Here is a 21,451-nt window from a genome sequence, read left to right as displayed (position 1 = left end):
CAGACCCATTCTTATTTTAATTTTATCACTTAACCATGGTAACAAGGGCTAAGTGCAGCAATAGCAACTTCAAAAGAGCGGCTGTGAAAAAGATATTCAGCATTTGCAATGTGTTGAAAATTTAGCCAAACACGGAAAACTCTTCTACTGCTTCTTCTGCTGTACCTTCTTCCCTCTTCTTTTTATTCTTCTTCTACTTTCTTCTTTCTTTCAAACTTCAAAACATCAAACTTTCTCACAGAGCTACTTACAGTTTCACACAGACAAAACTCACTTTACTCCAAGAAAGCTCGGGAAAAAAAGAGCCTGAAACCAGTCCAATAACTTTTTGCAGTGGTAATTCCGGAATCTGTTCAACCAAGTTGTTATGGATACTTACTTGGTGTAGCAAGGATGCAACAGAAAATAATCAGAAACAGGAGAAGTTCTCTAGTAAAGGCACTAACCGAGTAACGAATGTTCATGCCATGAGTTTTTTTTCATTACAAGCAAGATTCACATTTACTCCCACTAAACCTTCTCGATGACAGATCCTTCTGCCTCAAGTCTGCTTCCATTGTTTATCATAACAGCATCACAAAACACATAAAAACCACTGATACACCCATCATCGAATACGCTACTCCACCTATATAATGTCCTGAAGTTCGAACTTCGGGACACTCAATTCGAGCATCAGGACACTCAATTCGATGAGTGGCCTGAAGTTCAATTGTAGAGTTGGAGAGAAATTCAAGTAGAAGAACCTTCCTAGCCTTCAAGTAAAGCCACTGCTTCCACAGTTTTCATTAATATCCTGCGTTGACTGATCAGAATCCTTAAAGGTCACCTTCTCCAACTATATAAAAATAAGAAGAAATGGAAATGCCTCAAAATCATTTATCGGTTAATGTTAATGAGAAATGGGGGAAAAAAACAAGAAGTTCACCTTCTTTATCTTTTCCCACTTTTCCTGACCTTAGCTGCATTATCATCTCAAGTTTGCTGTTTTTCTAGTGATTTTCCAGTATTACACATGCCAACTGAGTTTATATCAGAAGAAAGAATTTTCCTACTTTTCCAGGAAGGGAAACAGAAGCATGGGAAACTTTACAAGGATGGGGTTTTTGACCAATATTGTCCCTTATCTTTGAGGGTATGTCTATTTCGGTCCCTCAAATATAACCTTGAGCATATTTAGTCCCTTAAGTATGCTAAAGTGGAGCACCTTTAGTCTCACTGACAGAATGTGTTAAAAAACTAACAGTGTTAACCAACTCTGATTCATGAAGCAAATCTTTTGCTCTGAAGCAAAACGTTTCTCTCCTTTTATTGGATAACGCAAATTATCACTTTAATTCCTCATTTTTAGATAATGTCTTCTAAAATTTTGACCTTGAAAATATCCCCTTCTGTGCCAGTTTTCAATGAGAAAATGATATTGTATAGCCGTTGTAAAAATAATAGCCAAAAAAAGGTATACATTTTGTATATTATTTTGTGTATATATACATTTTGTATGTTAATATACAATAATTATACAAATTTTATATACTTTTTCAGCTATTAGATGTAAATAGTTTTTGGCGCTGGCTAAAAGTGATAATACAATATGGTTATTCGTTTGCTTTAATAATATGCCTAGAAGTGATCTTGGCAACTCTATTTTTTTTTTTTTAACTTTTCTTTTTGAAAAAATCAACCGAAATTGTTAAAAGTAAAAGTTTCAACGTTAAAATCTAAAATTTATCAGTTCTGTACTATTAGTGGGGATTGGTTTATAAATTTTTTTGATAAGTAAATTAAAAAGACAGTGAGTGCCGAAACCAACCCCGTAATTGATCTTGGACAGATTCTGTCAGTGAGACTAAAGGTGCTCAACTTTAGCATACTTAAGAGACTAAATATGCTCAGGGATATATTTGAGGGACCAAAATAGACCTACCCTCAAAGATAAGGGACAATATTGGCCAAAAACTCACAAGGATGAGGAAGAGGAAGAAGTGAGGTTGGTAAGTTTAGAAGGGATGTGAAGTATATAGTAAAAATAGGCTGAGGAAGAGGAAGAAGTGAGGTTGGTAAGTTTAGAAGGGATGTGAAGTATATAGTAGAAAAGGAAAAAGGTCATATTTACCCTTCGACTTTCAAATATTATTCGTATTTACCCTCCGTTTCACTATTCGACTATAAAAACCACTGTTGTATACTTTGGTCCAAGTATACCCCTTATCCATTAAATAATCCGGTCCAAGCCTAAAAATAGACACGGAGGGCTAGACATTTATTTAAAGGACCCATTCTTTTTGCCCAAATCAACACCCAAAATTTCCATAACCCGACCCATTACCTCCCTTAAAATACTCTCTTAACCCAGCCCATTAATTCAAACAAAAAAACAAGTAAAAGCAAAAAAGCAAATTTGAATTTGATCATAAGCCCAAATTTCAAACAATTTCAAAATGACAAAACAAATCCCCATTTATCCCTTCTTCAAAAAACCCTTTCTCCATTTCACAGTTCAACACCCCCTCTCTGCAACCACCCACGCCGGCGCAACAACACCCTCTCCAGCAGAATAAAGCAAAAAGCATTTCAATTCAACCATTTGGGTTCTGCATAACTCAAGCTGAAAAGTTTCGTGAATATCTTGATATGAAAGCCTTGAGATTTTTAGGACATTGAACTCATCACTATCTTCAAATCCAAGCAAAACCCATTTCAATTCAACCATTTTTCTTTGCCTTGACCCATCCTAACCTCAACAAGACCACCCCACAAGCACTAGTCTTTCTTCCTCTGAAGAAGATGACACGTCCTTCTCAGTCTTCGACAGTTTTCAGTACGATGTGGTGGATGTTGAATTAAATGATGTTAATTCAGAAAAAAATGTAAGCAGCAGCTCCACTTGGGACGAGAAATATAGGGAAAGAGTGAAAGCTAAAATCTTTCGTGAAGAAGACCCTTCTTTGGTGATTAAATGGGTTCAAATGGGTCGGGTTATGGGAATTTTGGGTGTTGATTTGGGCAAAATGAAAGGGTCCTTTAAACTAATCCCTAGCACTCCACGTGTCTATTTTTAGGCTGGGACCAGATTATTTAACGGATAGGGGGTATATTTGGACCAAAGTATAACGGTAGGGGTTTTTATAGTTGAATTGTGAAACGGAGGATAATATTTGAAAGTAGAGAGGTAAATATGACCCTTTTTCCAAAAACAACTCAACGACAGGTAGGGGGTAATGTTGCACAGGTAAATCGGGCCTTGGCCGAAACTCCGGACATCAGCGGATGGAGATATCACCATCAGAAGGATGGCGGTGTCACATAGCAAAATGTTCAATTATGTTTTCAGGTTCTGGACTTATGAAATGATCATCATCAACTATATATTGCTGCTGGGAAATAAGGCTGCCATATGGTATGTGAGTGATCAAAATCAACCAGTAAGATACAGAAATGTGACTACCTTCATAGAGAAAGGGTCAAGTGACGAATTCTATGTCCATGGATGGATGGATTTGGAAAGAAATTGGCAAGTTCATTCAGGAGATGAAGTTGGATTGTACTGCAACAAGTAATGTGATTACTACAAGTCATTCCAGAAAACTTTTAAAACTGCTATTTTCATATTCTTTCCTATAGGCTGTTTTCCAGCATCGTACTTTACTTAAGCATCCCCACTGTTTTGAATTAGTTCAAATAGCACTAACTAGATTCTCGATCTCTGACTCACCCAAGATATTATCCTAGGAATAAATTGTCAAACAAATTAGCTAGAAGATTGTATTTCCTGCTGTTCTATCTTGATGTGCTAGCCTAGCTTAATTAAAAATTATTCTTCAAAAACATTTCAGCCATTTCATATAATTAAATTATTGTTGGTTTTAGAAGCTCTATTTTTTCATATGTTCAAGTTAGAAACATAATATGCAGAGGAAAACAGTAGAAGTCCAGCAATGGTAAGTTGTAGGTACTGCTCAATCTACTGCAACTCGATATCCATATGCTTTTTACATTACATTCAAGATTGTCACTAATAATCTCACCGACCAAAATGATGAGCCCCCATCATCACCATAACATGTGCCAAACATTTACTATGACTATTAAGCTCAAACTAACATCGAAAATGACATAAAAACAAACAAAGAAGTCCCATAAGGTGATTGTCATCCTCTCTTTTTGGAGCTCGTTTAGGTTTCAGGCAGTCCATTTCTCAATAGAGGAACTGTTCTCACTACTTTGCGGTGGGGCCCAATGAAACTCATTGAAGATTCAACCATACACGTGGTAACATCCTTCTAAAGCTTGCATAATAGATCTTTCTCGCTTCATTTAAATTTGAAACCCATTCAAGATCCAGCCATTTGTGTGGCAATATTCTTCCTAAAGCTTGCTATAGTAGATCTGTGTGACTTAACGTATCTTAATAGAATACCACTATTAGGATATGGTTCTCCTTATCTTTACCATTTAGTTCCTAAATTATCCATCAAATTCAGTTGAATATAGGAGAGCTCGAAGATGCTTAGGTAAAATTTGTCTTGGCTAAGAGAGGTCATACGTTGAGAAGTCGATAATCATTCTGGTGAAATTGTTGTTACCAATAAACATATTAGTTCATGGTGTCGATGATAAGTATCTGTATTATCTTTCAGGGAACCTATTTTATTTTGACCAATTCAACATCTTAAAATTCAAATGCAATTAAAAATCTTAGTTCTCCTTTCTCAAAATTAGTTGATAGTACGTCCTCCCATCTGTTTATTGTTTGCTACCAAAATATCATCTATACCACTTCATTAGTGTTGAAAATTAGATAAAATTTTACAATTAACTTTGAGTTTACCTTAAAGGCTCACTGGAGAAACTTAATCAAATACAGAACTTGAGTTCAGTTCCAATTCATTTGTCCCCCTATCTCATAAATAAAATGGGGCAGATACCAAATGTACAGAGCAGAAACATCCTAATATCTAACCTCAGGCTCAGTACTAGCCACAGTTTGTTCCTCTCGCTAATTCAATTTCTGCTATAACAACAAGCTTAATGAAGATAAACCCAGAAAATAATGATCAGATTAGCAGCTTCCAGAGAGGAAAAACCACCTAACCTTGGCCGTCCATGAGCTGGTCACAGCTTAATGTTCTTCTCTTTTCCTACAGACATTTAAACAAGCTTTAGAAATTAGAGGTACACATTGAAGGATCAAGCATGTGCAGAACAGCAATCTCACCAAATATGTTTGATTTTAGGGGGAACCTTAAAGATGATCCTTTAAGTTTTACATCTCTGAGATGCTTGCTCCTGCTGGGTTTCTCCATTTTTGGCAGACCATTGCTGCTTTCTCCAGCTGAGGGAACATTTCTTTTCTTAACCTTTTCATGGTACACAGCAGGTGGTGCAAGCCTCAACTGAGGAATATTCTCTATTTGCATTGACTGATGGTTCTTTTGAAGATTAAGCAGGAGGTCAAACTGTAAAAATTTCACATGTGATCAGTGGAGCCTAAATTTTGGGGTGCGTGCGGAAGAGGGGGGGGGGGAAGCACATGGTAATATCAAGTACACAATTATAACAAAGTGAAATATTTGCATACCCTTGAAATGGACTGGAGTCCATAGAAGTTGTCGATACCATCATTCTCATGGGGATGAAGAGCAGTCATCCCATGTGTTTGATGGGATTTTGATAGAGTCTTCACCAATCCATTCTCCACAAGCACAGATTTACTTCTCAACCTCTCTGAATTCTTTCTTGGCATACAAATAGGACATCCAGCTGAGTTGCCCCTGCATGAAGCTTCATTTCCCTGAGTTTCGCATTGGAGATGTACTGCATGACCACAACTGAAAATTTGAATGCTAGAAGCTGAGAAATCTTTTGTGAGGGGACAGTTACAAATGCAACATAGGAGGCTCCGCGGTGCAAATCCATGAGAAGCTCCTCTCTTAAGTAAGCTCAAGGAGGAATAAGTATCATCTTCAATCAATGATTTAGCAGTGTCCTGTAACAGAGTATGGAAGTTGTCACTATGAAAATACTGCATGACAGCTTTGACTAAGAATCAGTGTCATAGGTAGGTAAAGTTACTTTAAGAGTCCAGGTCTAAATCCTTTATCAGAAAAGAGTGGAGCCTTGAAGACCTAGAACTTATTGAGCGCCCCACCCCCCCCCCACCCCCCCACCCCCCACCCCAAAAAAAAAGAAGGGGAAACCCTGAAAACCTTAACAGGATAAAATGGCAAGTGGAATGTTTAATGCAGTGGTATTACTTTGCTGATATGAACAACTAATTCCACAGAAAATTACCAAATTTTTTTTGTTCTTTTTTTTTCCTTTTCAAGTTAGCTGTTCTGGTTAGAAGTCAGGATTGAGGTTTCGCCGCCTCTCAGGTTATTCAAACAAAATACATCAAGTAGTGAAGCAAATCAGTTTTCCACATTGAGGTTTCTACATAGAAGTTAGAGATATTTTGAAATTGGGATCCAAGCAACAGAAAGAGTTACTTGCACAGGATGTCACCGACGCAAGAATACAACCTTTAAAATGAACAACAAAAAAAAAAGAAAACGGACTTCGATGACTCATGCACAAGTGTACATTTATTATTTATTTCGCCTTTTCATATTTTCATCAATTAATCAAAATCTTTGCTTGAGAGAACTCACAGGCTTGAAGGGTTTAACACATTGATTAGCATATGGGAATTCTTCAGCAACCAAATGAAGAAAAAGGTGTACGCCAAAGAATATACATTCAGCCACCAAACAACAAGGAAAAACCTATTTAAGTAAACACCACAAGCAAATTACATAGAGTAAATGAATGGCGTGCAATGATAATCTTATTGACACGCCGTACTCACAAGATAGGAAAGATGAGGAAGAAACATAAAAGGAAACCTACCAAAATCCGCCTCTCAAAATCATATGTTCCAAGCATCCCCAGTATAGTAGGTTTGAAATCACCAAATTCCTGTGTCTCATTATCTGAAAGAAGCTTTAGAATGATCCTTGGGAGGCTTACATATCCAATCATTCCTTCGACAATCTCTTTGATAAACACAGAAAGCAATTTCCTGAGGATGTGAGCATTTATATGAGATTTTGATACCTTCCACTGAATTTTGCAAGCCTGCTGACCTTCTTGCATGCATTCTTCTTCTTTGTACCTTATTTTACTATGATCATGTGAATCCATCAAAGGCTCACAAAAACTGTACCAGGAATAAAAAGAGGGAATCAATAAGCAGGTGATGAAGATGATGTAAGGATCTTTTTTTTTTTTTTGGGAAGGTAACATTTATGTAAGGATCCATTTTTGTTCAGGTGATTTGAAATCCATTGGGTAAATAGAAAAGATTATTATGGACAGAAAAAACATTAAGTAGTTAGATATTGTTAAAGAACTTGTTTCTATTTTCAATTTCAGTGAAATGGCTAAAAAGAGAGATTACTAATTAAGAATCTTGATATTTTCACATAAAGTAAGAGATCAATGTTCAGGTGTAAAGTTACCAACGGGAATACAAACCTGTCGAAGTAAATGAAAAATGGAACTAAAGATTTCAAGTGACCTGAAGGGAAGCAGTTGCCTCTTTCATTTGAAGCCCCGTTATAGTGAAACTGGGCGAACATGAATAGTAAAGGTAAGCAAGAAAATAAGCAAATAAAGGAAATTGGCTTACGAATCAAGCAATTGAAACCAGAGACTTTCTGCTTCATCAGGGTCCAATCGGGGGCTGTTTCTCTGGCACAGTCCAATACAAGTGCGCAAAATATCTAGTATGTCAGTGACCTGCAAGAGAATAAGATGTTGAAGGACTAGAGCTAACAAGACAAACCTTATCATAAAAGAGTATAAGAGGGAAAAAAACCTCTTTCTTGCTTAAAATAGCTTTGAAATGCTCGGGAGCTGCATCACAGTGTTTACTTTCAACAGCAGTATCAAGCAGGATGAATTTTTCATTAAGTGTAGATATAACAAGCAAAAGGGCACTTCCAATGTCACCAACCCTTTCTAACAAGAAAGCAGCTGCATCAACAATTCCATACTCCTGGCACAAACGCAAGCAGCGTTCCACCCTATAGCTTTCAAAAGTCTCCAAAAATCCAAGGACTGACTTAGGCTCATACCTACATAACAGCTACACAAAAGAAATTGTATAAGGAAGATATTGGACTTAAATGGCAGTATAAGACTAAACTGCATCTGCAGGACCTAAGTCATGCTTCACAACTAAGGCTCTAAATGGAAGTGGCTTCTTTTTGACATGGAAAGAAGCCACTTTCATTTAAAGCCTTAGTTGTAAAGCATGAAGGTCCTGCAGAGCTCTTATTCTGAAGCAGACTTTCAAGAAAAGCTATATACTCTGGTTTTTACAACACAATCTGGTAGTTATTATCACTAACAGCAGGGGATTGTACCAAAACTGCCAGATTACTATATTTAGATGCAATAAAACACTGACTGAGAATATAAACTAAGATAGCTCTAAAGAAATAGGCTGACAAGTAGTCGATCATATCTGCTGGAGGCAAAAGAGAGGGTCCATGGAAAATACATCAGTTAGTTGTGGGATGAATTTAGCCAAAACACTCATTCAAGATATGTAATAGTAAATATGCCAGGTTCTGGGAAGATAGATGGCTTAGAAATAACTCTTTAGAAGAGGAATTTCCAGAACCTATACCTTTTGCCCTCATCCCCACATGCTGCTGTAAGTCATTGTAGAGTAGAAGGCAACTGGAACGTACTATTCAGAAGAAATATTCATGACAGGGAACTGGAGGAAGTAGTAAATCTTCTATCAAGGCTAGAAGTAACAGTCAACCCCCTCATGATGTAAGTTGGGGTGGAGTTGTGGTAACAGTGGTATTTTTACTGTGAAATGCTGCTACTTCGATATGTCCAGCAGCAGCAGAGTCATAGAAGAGTGACATGGAAGATAGTGTAGAAGGTCAAAAATCCTACCAAAATAGCTTGCTTCAGTTGGATAGCCTTATCTGGTGGTTGTTTAACACATGAAAATTTGATAAGAAGCCTCTCAGCAGTAGATGCTATATGTGCCTATAGCATCTGACATGTCACCTCCTACTTCACTGTCAGATAGCTAGAGAGATATGAAGTATGTTCTTCTGCCTTTTGGGGTACACTGGCTAATGCCCTTTCAAATCAAAGAAGCCTACAGAAGTTGGAGGCAGTGGAAAGTAAGTCCATCCGGAAGATATGGCAGATGGTACCAGCTTGCACTTTTTGGTGCTTATGGACTGAAAGAAATTGCAGATGATTTGATGGTCCTTATAAAAAAATATTCTAAAACCTAGATGCCTTGTAAACGTTTTTTGCTGGTGTAGATTCCATGCTAATAATTTTTATCAGTTTTTTGACTTTGAGCTCCTTAGACAACATATAGCAAAGCACCATGTAGGAGCTTCTCTCTTTTGCTCTCTGCTGTAATTTTTAGCATCCTCTTGAGGCATTTTCAGTGAAACTCCACTTACTTGATTAAAAAAAAAAGAGAGGAGGTATTCCATCAAGACAGGGCATATCAGGAGAAAAGTTCATGCTCGATAAGCTAAAGTTGAAGGAAAAGAAAGTGAAGTAGAAAGGCTCTCTTACCTATATAGGCTAAAGGGTAGACCTCTAATATGGAGCGTTTTTACCAATGTATGAGTACCAGATCAAAAGGTCAGTACGAAACAAACTTTTCTTCTATGTTTAGACAACATTTGACTGTTGCTCAGAACATCCAAAGGCAGCTTTTCTGATAATATGTTGAATTATTTTGCAGAAGGTACAGGATAGGAGCAAGGATGTGAGTAAACAAGGGAGGGCGCCTAGGAAAGACTTGGCATTAGGACAGCACATAAGCCAAACTTATATATACAGGAGAGAGTGACAGAAGGCTGAAAATATGTAACTGTAATAAAAGCAAGTAACTTATATTCATGCGAAGGAGTAAAAGATGCCCCTGAACAAGTTTCGATGTACACATTACTCAGTTGAGAACAATACTCACCTCAATATAAAGCTCTGTCATTTCATCAGTTATGTGAATTGGATAATTCTGCAGGAGCTTAGGTAAGTCAGACAAGCTTTCCAGGTAGACTTCAGACGACATAAGTTTCTTGCTTCCACGAAAGTCTGAAGCATTATCTTTTCTTAGAGAAGAGAAGTTTAGGGTGCCTGTTGAATGAACTTCAATGAGCGCCTTCAGATAAAGGAAAAGACTTTCCGGATTAGACCGCAGCTGAGACAAAATGTAATCCTTCTCCTCTCCTAAATGATTGACAATCAGAAAAAAGGTTCCTTCCCTGCAGAATACCAAAGTTAGCAAAGATATTCCAGCACCATGTGATTCTCCTCTAAAATAATAGGTTAAATAACGTGTCGCTTGCATAGAATGAACTTCATCTCATGAAAATCCAGCTTGACTATGAAGGACAAGCTTTGTGGAATTGTATAGCAACCTGTTCAACTTGAGTAGATCTGGGATTCGAGAAATGACTGCTGATCTAAAAGCATCAGATTCTTTGCCTCTCGGTTGCCGCAACATGCTATCAATAAATATGAAAGCAAGAATAGGCTCATCAACAGCTTTCATATAACTGTCCAAAGCAGAAAGATACTGATGTCGGATGGCATGAATTAAGCCGCAGACCTAAAATAATAAGCATGTCCTCTTAAATAAATTGAATTTGTTGATACATGATAGAAGAGAGAGGAAAAGAAACAGTTAACAAAGAAAAGTACCTGATGCAGTTGACCCCTCTCACATAAATTCAGTAAGTAATGTGCATCCCAGTCTTCCTCTGGCAAAACTTCTAACAGTGCAGTCAGTTGCTTCTGTCTTCTGTTGAAGGTTTCAACAATCCGCCCAGACACATTGGGGTAAGTTTCGTTCCCCAGTGTCAGGTACTCAAGAATTTGACGAAGGGTATCTTTTGAAACCGTAGCTTTTTCAAAGGTAATAAAAAAGGAAATAAAATCTAATATGTACTCAATATCTTTTTTTGTAGGCCAAATGTCGGTACATCTTTCATCTTTACTGTTAAAAGAACCACCAGTTTGGAAATAACTCATATCAAGAATGGCAGCAAGAACATCTACTACTTTCTGAACTAAGTTTTCGCCTTCGATAGCTAAAATGTCTATTTCAGTTGTTTCCGTCTTTAAATTAGCTGGATTCCATGCAGGACTGAAACTTTCGTTTCCACCTTCTACAAATGCATATCGGAAAACATCTAAGGTGGCCTCTGTGTCGAGCTCTAACAGAGAGAGCAGGTTTGGGTGCGGTACACTGTATGGTAAGCACATTGCTGTAGAAGAATTTGGAGAACTCGCTTCCTCCAACAAAAATTGCACAAGCTCTCTTTTAAGAGACGGCACACGTGTGGGAGGGAGAGTTCCACGCCCTGCAACACAGTTCATCATCAATTGCTTGAGGCTAAACACAAAAGGCACAGCTAAGTAAAAGATAGCGTGTAAAAATACCACAGGAAGGTCCACACAAGAAGCAGAGAGAAGCGGTGGAAAACAACTCCAGCATGCATATGGTGGACGATATGGAGGGAAAGAAATGCAAGATGCTCAGAAGGAAGCAGTAATTTAATACAGAAAATCAAAATGAATTATATATTTCTGTTTCACTTTTGGTGTAAAGAAAGCTTTTTAGAAGATGCTCAACCTTTAATAGAGATTATTGAGTCCTTGTAAGATGAAAACGACACCTTTTTAATGTTTTGTATTGCAAATATGGCTCCAGCACAGCCTTTGTACTGTTTTTCAATACACTTTTCTCATATAGAAAAAAAAACAGAAATGCAGAATAGCTAAAAAATCTTTTTAATTAAAGTTTCATTATCTTCAGCATAAACTCCCCATCCCCAGTCCTTGTTTCTCCCCTGGACAAGATGCCGAGGTGCATATATCATTAGGAGATCTACTGTGCCAGTCTTCAAAGACTAAATATGAAAATAGAATAGGATATAGGCAATGCAACATGTCACGGTGGATATTGTGGGAAAATATGTAACGGAAATAGAAAAACTATGGAAATTGATTTTGAAAATAGCCCCATATGTCTTGAGGGAATATTCCTCTCATCTTTTAACTTTCTCAAGACTCTGTAACACCTTTATCCCAGTTTATAAGTCCCTAAAATCTCTTGCTCCTATCCTTCAACTTCTCCATGAACTACTATCTATCCAAAAACTTCTCCTTAAAGTACTTCAGCTTCTTCAAACAAAAGAAACCAACACAACCATATACCAACCAAAGTAATTGTCTCCTCGACGGCTTTAATGCTCACACAAACAAGGGAAATGTCAAATGCATTCAATAGCCCTTAAAATACGTGAAGCTGAATGTTTTAACATCACATGTGCATACAACATTTGACAGTTCCATATTTTTTTTAATCGAGCTCGTTTCCTCAGTTGAACTAACCGTCAAATCTTTCAAATTTAACTGATATCACAAGAATCGACCACCACAATAGAGAAAAATAATAGAGTTGCTAGGAAGTGAAACCCAAAATATAACCCTTTTTCTTCTGGTATCAACAACAACAAAGTGCGGTCTGGAGAGGGTAGGATGTATGCAGCCTTACTCCTGCCCTGTAAGGGCAGAGAGACTGTTTCCTTTTTCTTCTGTTATCAATCTATTAAAGCACGGAATAACTAACGGCAGTTTACTGTTCAAGCAAGCATAGAAAAAGAAGTTTATCAAGCGCTAAACCATCTCAAATTTAATTGTGTATAAGTTACAGCAGACCAACCTGGAGGAAAAGCAAGACCTTGGAAGCAGTACTTGAGGTAAACGAGCATCTTATACCTGTTTCCACAAAGAAAGTGAAGTTTGTTTACTTGAAACACCAAGTACATTTCAAAAGATGTCAAAAAATGGATGAAACTTTAGGAAGCGGATCACCTACTCTAGCAGAAATTTACATTAGATGGGGGCATTAAATTTGTAGAAGTTATGAGACATGTTCAAACAATTATACACATTTATCAACTTACCCAAGAGCAGTAGCACTTTCTCTTTTGCTATCCCGCAAAATAAAAAAGAGCTCTTCCAAGGGAGTCCTAAAATCATCAAGACCTTTATTGAACAAGTAGATCAATGCACCATGCAGCATATGCTCCCTGCATAGGCGAACAACCTACAAAGTAGATTAAAATTTAACAGTTAAAGCCCAACAAATTCACAGGAAAGAGAGAAAAAACAATTGCAGATCAAGCCTATTATGCAAGCTTTATTTCGTTCATGCAACTTTTTATATGCAATATTTTCCCTGTTTAAGGACAATCTCCTTTGCACTTCTGTCTTATTAACCAAAACATTCATGACGGGCTAAGTTGCTCCAACACGGCAGTTTAGGTGCCGCATCCGTGTCGACATGACACTAGTATGGGTATGGGCATGGGATCCGTACCGAATTTGGTCAAACAATTTTGGGTACTTTGATCACGACGGAAAAATTCGAGACGAGATGCAATTTGATTCCTGAAATCAGGACCAAACTAGGGTAAATTTGAAGAAAATAGCATATCTTATCTAGGAAATCAATCCATTACTTATCTATAATTTGTGAATAAAAAAGAAGTCCATACTTTACAAGCTATACGTAAGTATTCCACAAAATTTCTCATAATTTAGAGATATTTTTATATTTTTATTTTTTTGAATTATTTTTAGCCGGATCTCCGTACCCGTATCCATACTAGGATCCGTATCCCCGAATCTTAGAATTTACATCTTGAAGAATCCGCACCCGTATTGGACACCCACCCCTGTGTCCAAGCAACTTAGATGACGGGTATAAAACATGCAGCAATACCTGATTGAAATCCAGGGACAACATGTCCATGTGGAGGACACACTGTTCAACACGCTGTAACCAACCTTTAGTGCTGTAGTGCTCCACTAGTGCTTGCATTATCTTCAGCAATAACAGATCAAAGTAGATCAACAGCAATATTATAAAATTTGATAAATGAACCACAAAGCAAGTGTGCAACAGTGACACAGTAAAGTAATAAGAGTGTAAAAAAACCCAATTCAAAAGTTCGTCACAAATCAAAACCACGGAAATACCTCAGGTGGTAAAGATCCTAGCATGTCTTTCAAAATATATGGCTCCAGAAGCTCCAAAAAAGTATCTGTACATGAAAACATATAGTTTGAACAGACTATTAACTTCATCACGATAACACATGTTGCAAATTGGAGTAAAATAAGAAGAGTAAAAGCCCAGACTTCCATTAGGGGAACACGAATGGAATTAAAGGATTAAATAACAATCTGTTAAACGTCTCTATTCTATTATCTTTTCTAATAACAGTGGTGTCCAAACTAGCCTGAGCAGACCAACTAATCTTTCATGTACCTACTAACTCCCACCAGCACAGGAACCGGTAACTTTGCTGGCTAAGTCTTAAGCAGATGAGAAGAATTTACTGTGTGTCGCCTCTGTCAGAAATTGAACTTTCAAGGTTGTCAGACCAGGGACTACAAGGCCAATCCGTTGGGGCTCCAATACGCATCAGTTTTCCCTATTTTTCCTATCCATATATAACTAGTTTCTGGAAGAATTTTTTTTAATTTGTTTTAGTAGGCAGGAGAAAGGTGGAGACTGGGGGGAAAGAAAAAGTTACCAAACAGACGTGAAATAACTGTTCATTCAAACTATGGTTTGTCCCTTCGATTCAAACTCTCTGCTTAACAATATGCTCACCCTATTATAATCAGTTCCTCATAAATCGTTAACCTAGTTAATTCACTATGGTACTGGAGCCATCACTAATATTTTACAGTTTTTATGATAAGCAATTTTCTTTTTCATCAAGGAGGCATCAAACGCAGAAGCAAGCTTGCAAATAGTTGACATGAGACATACTGCAGGAAGTTGAAGTCTAAACACATTGCAACATACCCTTGTGATTCACAGCGTCAAACTTCGGAAAAATTTCATCAAATAGAACATCAAGTCTCTTGATATGAAGACAGAATTCAACGGAAACACCACCAACCACAGTGTACTGCTCCTTAATATCAGGATGCACAAAGTTAGCATCATACTTAGATTCATTTGATTGGCCTGACTGTCCATGTTGGTTGCCAGATGCCACTGCTATGTAGGAGAATACCTCATCTACATATGACAACAGCAACTGTACAAGATATGGTATAAGAGTCTTCTGAACATCATCCAAATTACTTGGAAGGTCAATAACTGCTTGTGCTCGACCATCATAAAGAGACATTGCCATGTTCAGCGCACTCGTCCAGTCACCTCCTTTATGCAAAACCTCTATTCGTTCCTTCCAGGAAAGAAGGCGTGAAACAACAAGCTGGGATGGCCGCAGAATGTACAAAGTTGCCCCCCTGATACCTAAACAATTGTGATGCGCTTTCTCAGGGTTTCCAAAAGCATTGCTGAAGTAGGCATGGTATGACATGAGATCATCTCCACAAGATCCATCCATAGCAAAACTTCTCTGGTGGATCAAATTCCCATCTTTTGAAAACAAACAAAGTCGTCCAGTTGCCGTGAGAATTACCAAAATCTGGACAAGTAAAAGACCCTTGTAATCTTTGTACTAAATGCAAGTACGCCACATATTGCAGATAAATGACAAAAAAAGTAAGTTCCTGATAAAGCACCAAGAAATTTATACACCTGTTCATCCAACCATGCCAGCCCAACTGCTGAGCTATCTGTAGTCCATTTCCAACAAACTTTTAGCTCTGATTTCACCAGCTTAGCCACCTGAACTCTTCGATCCCAAGCAATTGCAAGCAGTGAAACATTTTCTGATGTTTCAATGGACATACTTTCTGCTGCAAGAAAAACAAGCTTAGCAAGCCTCAATGCAAAGTAACCATAGGCGGAATTCACACATAACACCTGAAGAAATAAGTGATCCCATACATTTTTTCCAAGCAGCATATGGCATTGAACCCTCCCTAGCACCATCAGAGCGTGCAATTTTAGCATAAACTTTAAATGTGGGGCTTATTTTTGCCTGCAATAGACAGTGAAACAAAAGTCCTGAGCAAGAAGTAGGAATGAAGGTTAAACTGATCATTTAAAAAGAATTTGGGTTTTGAGGAGATTGTGAGGTCCTTCCAAGGAAATGAATCTTCTAAAAACTTCATACCACAAGAGCATATTGGTGTGTGCCAAATATGACCACACCTTCCTCAATCAAAGAAGGGTTGCCTCCATCTAGAGAAGCCACCATTGCACCTCCATAACTTTCACCAGATAGTAGTGGTACAGCACATATTGTGGTGCTATTGTTTTCCGTTAGTATTTCCTGATCAAATGTCATAAAGTATATTATTCAATCTTGCCATTCACGTTATTCATGTCAATTGAGAAGCATGAAAAGGATATTTTTACCTGTGACTTCGAAAGGGAGATCATATTGATCAAGGGAAGCACTTTAAACCGGCTTAACTTAACTACACCTTTAGTATCACCGCTGAGCACATTAAACTGACGAGTAACTTGAGAATCCTGCCCTAAATATAAAAGGTGCACCACTGGAGCTTTATGTTCAGTGACAACTTTAAGCACAGAGGCCCTTTGCACATCCCATACAGTATAATGCCCATCACCATATCCTGCAAAGAGCAAGTCCCCTTGCTGATTAAAGCTCAAGGAAGTTACAGGGACTTGAGGTCTATCTCTCGGCAACCCAAAAACCAACATCTGAAATATATAGACATTTCTGCCATCAGAAAGAAACATATTTAATAATTCAGTAGCATCTAATAGCTTTAACTTTAAGTAACAAGTAAATATCCACAATACAGATATAGAGATTCTACAATAAGCAATGAGTAATTTCCTTCTCAGAAGTGCATATAGCTAAATATTTGTTAAATTAAATTCACATAAGTTCAAAGAAGAAAGAAAGAATAATATATTTTGGAATAGACCAATGCTTTTTGTTGAAACCTAACTCAGAATGTGGTCAGTCACTGTAATAAGGTACTGGTGCACAAAGCTAATTAGCACAAAAACAAACCTTAGCATCCATGTCATCAGCATGATGTGGAGAGTATCTGCTTGGCATCACAAGAATCGATCCTCTGGACATTCCCACAGCAATGTAGTTGAGGTGAACAGCCAAGACCTGGGAAGATCCATGTTCTCGCCTGAAAGCTTGAGATAACAGGGTTTGAGTAATAGTGTTGTTATCATCTACATCAAAGTAACCCAAGACATTAGAACCCCTATGAACTCCATCAAGCCTCATTGGTTGAGCAGCAGCACCCTCTTCCAAGTGCATAGCCGTGAAGGCCTGCTTCTTTTCAGCTTCCTCAGCCAATTCTAGGGGCTTCAAGGCAGAGTGGTATTTTTTCAGAGGCGTTGTACTATCCCTCATACTTTCCCCTTGTAGAACTAACTCCTCAATGATGCTTGCAGCATCATTTAGAGAATCGTTTTCATCTCCATGGGAACTGATATCCTCCTCTTTAGATTGAGAAATTACATTCTCAAGCTCATGTTTAGCACCATCCTTTTCAGTCGAATCTTCATCAGAAAGACTTCCATAAACTGGAGAAGAGAGTATCTCATTTGTAGCAGCTTCTTCACTGCTATCAGCACTTGCAACATTATCTTCACCTCCAGATAAAGATTGAACTTTCCTATCTTCAATCTCATCCAACCCAGAGCTCTCATTAAAAATCAAGTCTTTTTCAGTTCTAGTAGGAAATTCCACTAGAGTTCCGGTATAAGTTGGAGCTTCCTTCAAATTACTTTTATTTGAAAATTCTTCCATCTCAGAAACATCATCTCCAGCAAAGCTCGTATTATCCTGACCTGCATCCACTGTAGAAACCTCCCTACTAGTCTTGTCCATATCACTTAGTTGAGCTTGAGCAGCTTGAAACTGATCCTTTCTGTCAACTTCCAAGTCAATATTCTCAGAACCAATCTCGTGTAAAAACCCTGAGCGCCCAAACGTATTAAGATTTTTGTCCGAAACGTTGGTTTCATTATGGGTTGGAGGAGCTATGGAAGGCAATGCATCACTTTCCAAAGCCCTTTGCAACACTGCAGAGCTTGCTCTTCTGGATTTGATGGCTGCTGCACGAGGTGCAGGAATGGAGCGTGATGCAGCGACTGCTGCAGCCAAGGCATCCCCGGGCTTTGAATTTGATCTGATGACCCCGTTAAAAAATGGTGGCAACACACTCTGGCCTGCCGGTGGTGAAGAAAATTCACTGGATTGTTTGCTACTAATTGACTTGGCTCTTGGCTCTGTAGATTGGGAAGACGAGTCTACAGAGAGACTGCGACGATCTAGATAATTGTGTCCATGTGCAGCAGATGGCGAAGAAGGAGGAGAAGGTGAAGAAGAAGAAGAAGAAGAAGAAGAGGAGGAGGAGTGGTTGAGGAGAATTTCATCAACAGTGCGATGACGTAGTAAGTGATCATCGTCGTCGTCATCAGCATGTGACTCTAAAAACGAATCGAGGTCAAGCTCCATTTCAAGTCTTCACTCACTACTGCTTTTATCTATGACGCAAAACCAATTAGCTCTTTGCCCCTGTAAACAAGGTCCAATGAAATTAGTTTATGATAAAGGAGATCTATACAAGGTAGAATGTCTAGAAGGTTGTCGTATGTTTAGAGTCTGAATAACTAAAGACCTCTACTTAAGTTAGGGACATAATTAGCTAGTATTTCAGAGACAACGAATATCTAAATTATGTGAATTATATGAACTCTGAATGAACACAAGTCAAAGGCCATATAACTTACAGTTGCAAAACATAAGTTGCTTAGTCGCAGGAGAAATTAAGGGAAACAAAATTTCAAAAAAGAAAGAAAAAATGCAAAGAGAAACCCAAATCTACAACCTGAAAAATCACTGCTCAGAACGACAAACCCAACACTAGAAACACATCAAAACAACAATAAAGGAGCCAACGAAATCTTATTCATTTCGAAGAGATTAACTTCTGCATTCAACAAAGCCAATAGCACTAGCAGGAAACAGGACAAGATAACAAGAGGGTTTTATAAAGGCAGCAAATTAGCACTTCAAATAAATAGGGAACACAAAAAATAACATTTTTGACAAGTAGGAAGCACAAAATAAAACATCAGAAACACAAAATAAAACAGATCACAATCCAAATTAACCATACATTAATTAAAACCTGCAATATTCTGTAGTTGGATAATATCACTAAAAGCACTGTAATCTTTAGGCAGTGATACAAACTCAGTTAGGCGGTACTGGAACCCATATTTTATAATAGTGAACGATAAGAAATTTACAGAAAAGGCAATAACTTCCATTATATATATGCTGAAGGAGTGGATGAGACTGCTGTACACCCTTAACGAGGAACTATTTACATGCTATTTCAGAGGCTACAATGCAGCCGTCTAAGCTTGGGACAGGATGAAACTGACCTTTCTGACAGAAAATTTTAATTCACTAATTGTTTAACTTTTTTCAAAGTAGTAGGACTAACTCTTATAACTACATCAGCCTATACAGTGTCCATTTTAACCGAGTCAAGAGATCCCACAATATCACCCAAAAACCCACTTGAGCCAAAAATTTCACATTTCAATGACATACTTGCATTGAATTAATATTGACTAGACTAAATCAGATTAAGCACTTCGTCCTCTCTTTTCTGCTTATATTTTTTTGCAGATTGACCATTTAAATGTTTTGTCTCAAAAGACAAATACTTCAAGGAAATTTAAGTATCATAATAGAACAATCAGCCCAACGGGTCCAAATGAAGCTAAATGGATATACAGATTCATTAGCCGACCCCAACTAGTTTGGGATTAAAGCTTATTGCATAATTCACGACAATAGAACGCCAAATGCAGATTGCAGGGTATACCTCCAATTGCCCCAGACGGAGAGCCTCTGATCATCCTCTTCTTCATCAAACTCATTACCATATCCAAAGTCCAAACTCCCATATCCTGATTAATTCTAGAAATCCTGAATTTGCACGAACCATTAGAATTCTCTCTCAACAAACCCACTTTCCTTCTCCCACTTCGAATTCCTCTTAATCTCACTACATACAAACCAAATTCAAATCTCCATTCACAAACAACTCTCCACATGAATCAGTCCCAACAGCTACAGGGAAATCCGAGCAAGTCCCATAAGCTGCAGAAGTTCCAACAGAGCAACAATGGCGACAGGTCCCACACCAAACACTGTGCCTCCCCGAAACGGAGCAGGACCACCACCCCCCTCCCCTGCGTAGCCGCTTAGCAGCTATCAAACCGAGATTTTTCCATTTGTTATTAGCGATAAACAGCTATCACTATCATAGAAACTGAGTTTGGACATGTCAAAGGCTTAAATGGGAAAGGAAGTGGCTCGATCAGCTGGACATTGGCGCCTAGTTTGAAGCCCATGGGATTATGTAGAGTAGGGTTTTGGGGAATCAGAATCTAGGGATTTGGATTTGAAGCTGAAAGGGCATCCAAGAATGGATGTACAGGATTCAGTGGCGTGACATGAATCTAGGGTTTTGTGCGACATTGTAACTTCATGAATACACACACAGAGACTATGTAAGTTTATTTACACTTTCTCTTAGAACTCTACAGTTCGAATCAGCTTGAACACACCTCAATTAATCTATGAAAAACAGATGGGCTAACTTAGTATGTACATATAGATCATGTAGCTCAGTAAACTTGAATTAAGCAGAAGTGTGTAGGGAAATTTGAATATGGATCAGTGAAGAACAAGAAGGAGAAGACCTCAAGTAGTAATTCAAAGCTAAAACCATTTACTATCATGTATACACACAAAGAGCATAAAGTACTCTCTTTTTTCTTTGATACAAAACCCAGCAGTTGCCATTGAATACAAGAAAGGTTCGAATATCAAAAGATCAGGAATAAAACCAAAATTAATCCACTAAATACCAAAACTCCCATCATATATTAACAAATACGAAATAAATTCTTTAAATCCCAATGTCAAAAGTTAAAACGCTTCAATCAGAAAATCTAGCACGAATTCTACCAAAAAACTAAGGAATTGAGGCATGAGATTACCTTGATTGGAAGAAGAACTGGAGAGTGGCTTTGGCCCAATTTGAAAGCTCTTCACTTTAGTGATTTTTAATACACACGGATCAAAGATAAATAGTACTCATAAATGTATTCTTCCTTCGGTTTATTTTCTAGAATAAGTAAGGAGAAGAGTATTGCCAAGTTAGAGAATAACAATGGGTATAGGTATGTTTCGACCCGGTTCCTTCGCTAAGGTGAAACTGTTTCCTTTATTGGTATACCAAAATAATCCTATTTATCCTTAGTTGGGTTTTTCTTTTTTCTTCCTTCAAATTTCAATATGTGAAAGGAAACAGAATTACTGAACTATGTGAAAGGAGAAAAAATAAGAACAAAAATGAAATTTGTCAGGAATTCAGGGGCTAAAAA

At 37.8% G+C, this 21,451-nt stretch overlaps 1 protein-coding gene across 2 annotated transcripts; it reads right to left on the bottom strand.

Annotated features, from left to right (window-relative positions):
• Nucleotides 1-4,742: 4,742 nt before the first annotated feature.
• On the bottom strand, nucleotides 4,743-21,293 carry LOC107824789 (uncharacterized). 2 transcript variants are annotated; one of them, XM_075225480.1, is made up of 20 exons: nucleotides 21,065-21,293; nucleotides 17,028-18,557; nucleotides 16,397-16,708; nucleotides 16,152-16,310; nucleotides 15,923-16,016; nucleotides 15,671-15,831; nucleotides 14,924-15,557; nucleotides 14,086-14,150; nucleotides 13,829-13,930; nucleotides 13,008-13,150; nucleotides 12,764-12,819; nucleotides 10,738-11,399; nucleotides 10,455-10,645; nucleotides 10,004-10,298; nucleotides 7,859-8,128; nucleotides 7,670-7,779; nucleotides 6,889-7,198; nucleotides 5,579-5,986; nucleotides 5,216-5,456; nucleotides 4,743-5,138 (listed from the first exon to the last, which is right to left on the bottom strand). In XM_075225480.1, the coding sequence occupies exons 2-20, from the start codon at nucleotides 18,495-18,497 to the stop codon at nucleotides 5,113-5,115; spliced, it is 5,709 nt and encodes a 1,902-aa protein (XP_075081581.1). In that variant the 5' UTR covers nucleotides 18,498-18,557; nucleotides 21,065-21,293; the 3' UTR covers nucleotides 4,743-5,112. The 2 variants fall into 2 exon arrangements, with proteins under 2 accessions (XP_075081581.1, XP_075081582.1); XM_075225481.1 differs by lacking the exons at nucleotides 4,743-5,138; nucleotides 5,216-5,456; nucleotides 5,579-5,986 and adding an exon at nucleotides 6,609-6,764.
• Nucleotides 21,294-21,451: the final 158 nt, after the last annotated feature.

The sequence above is a fragment of the Nicotiana tabacum genome, chromosome 11 (assembly GCF_000715075.1).
Source record: "Nicotiana tabacum cultivar K326 chromosome 11, ASM71507v2, whole genome shotgun sequence".
Lineage (NCBI taxonomy): Eukaryota > Viridiplantae > Streptophyta > Magnoliopsida > Solanales > Solanaceae > Nicotiana > Nicotiana tabacum.
Note: the sequence above shows the minus strand (reverse complement) of the source record. Positions and strands in the feature narration are given on the sequence as shown.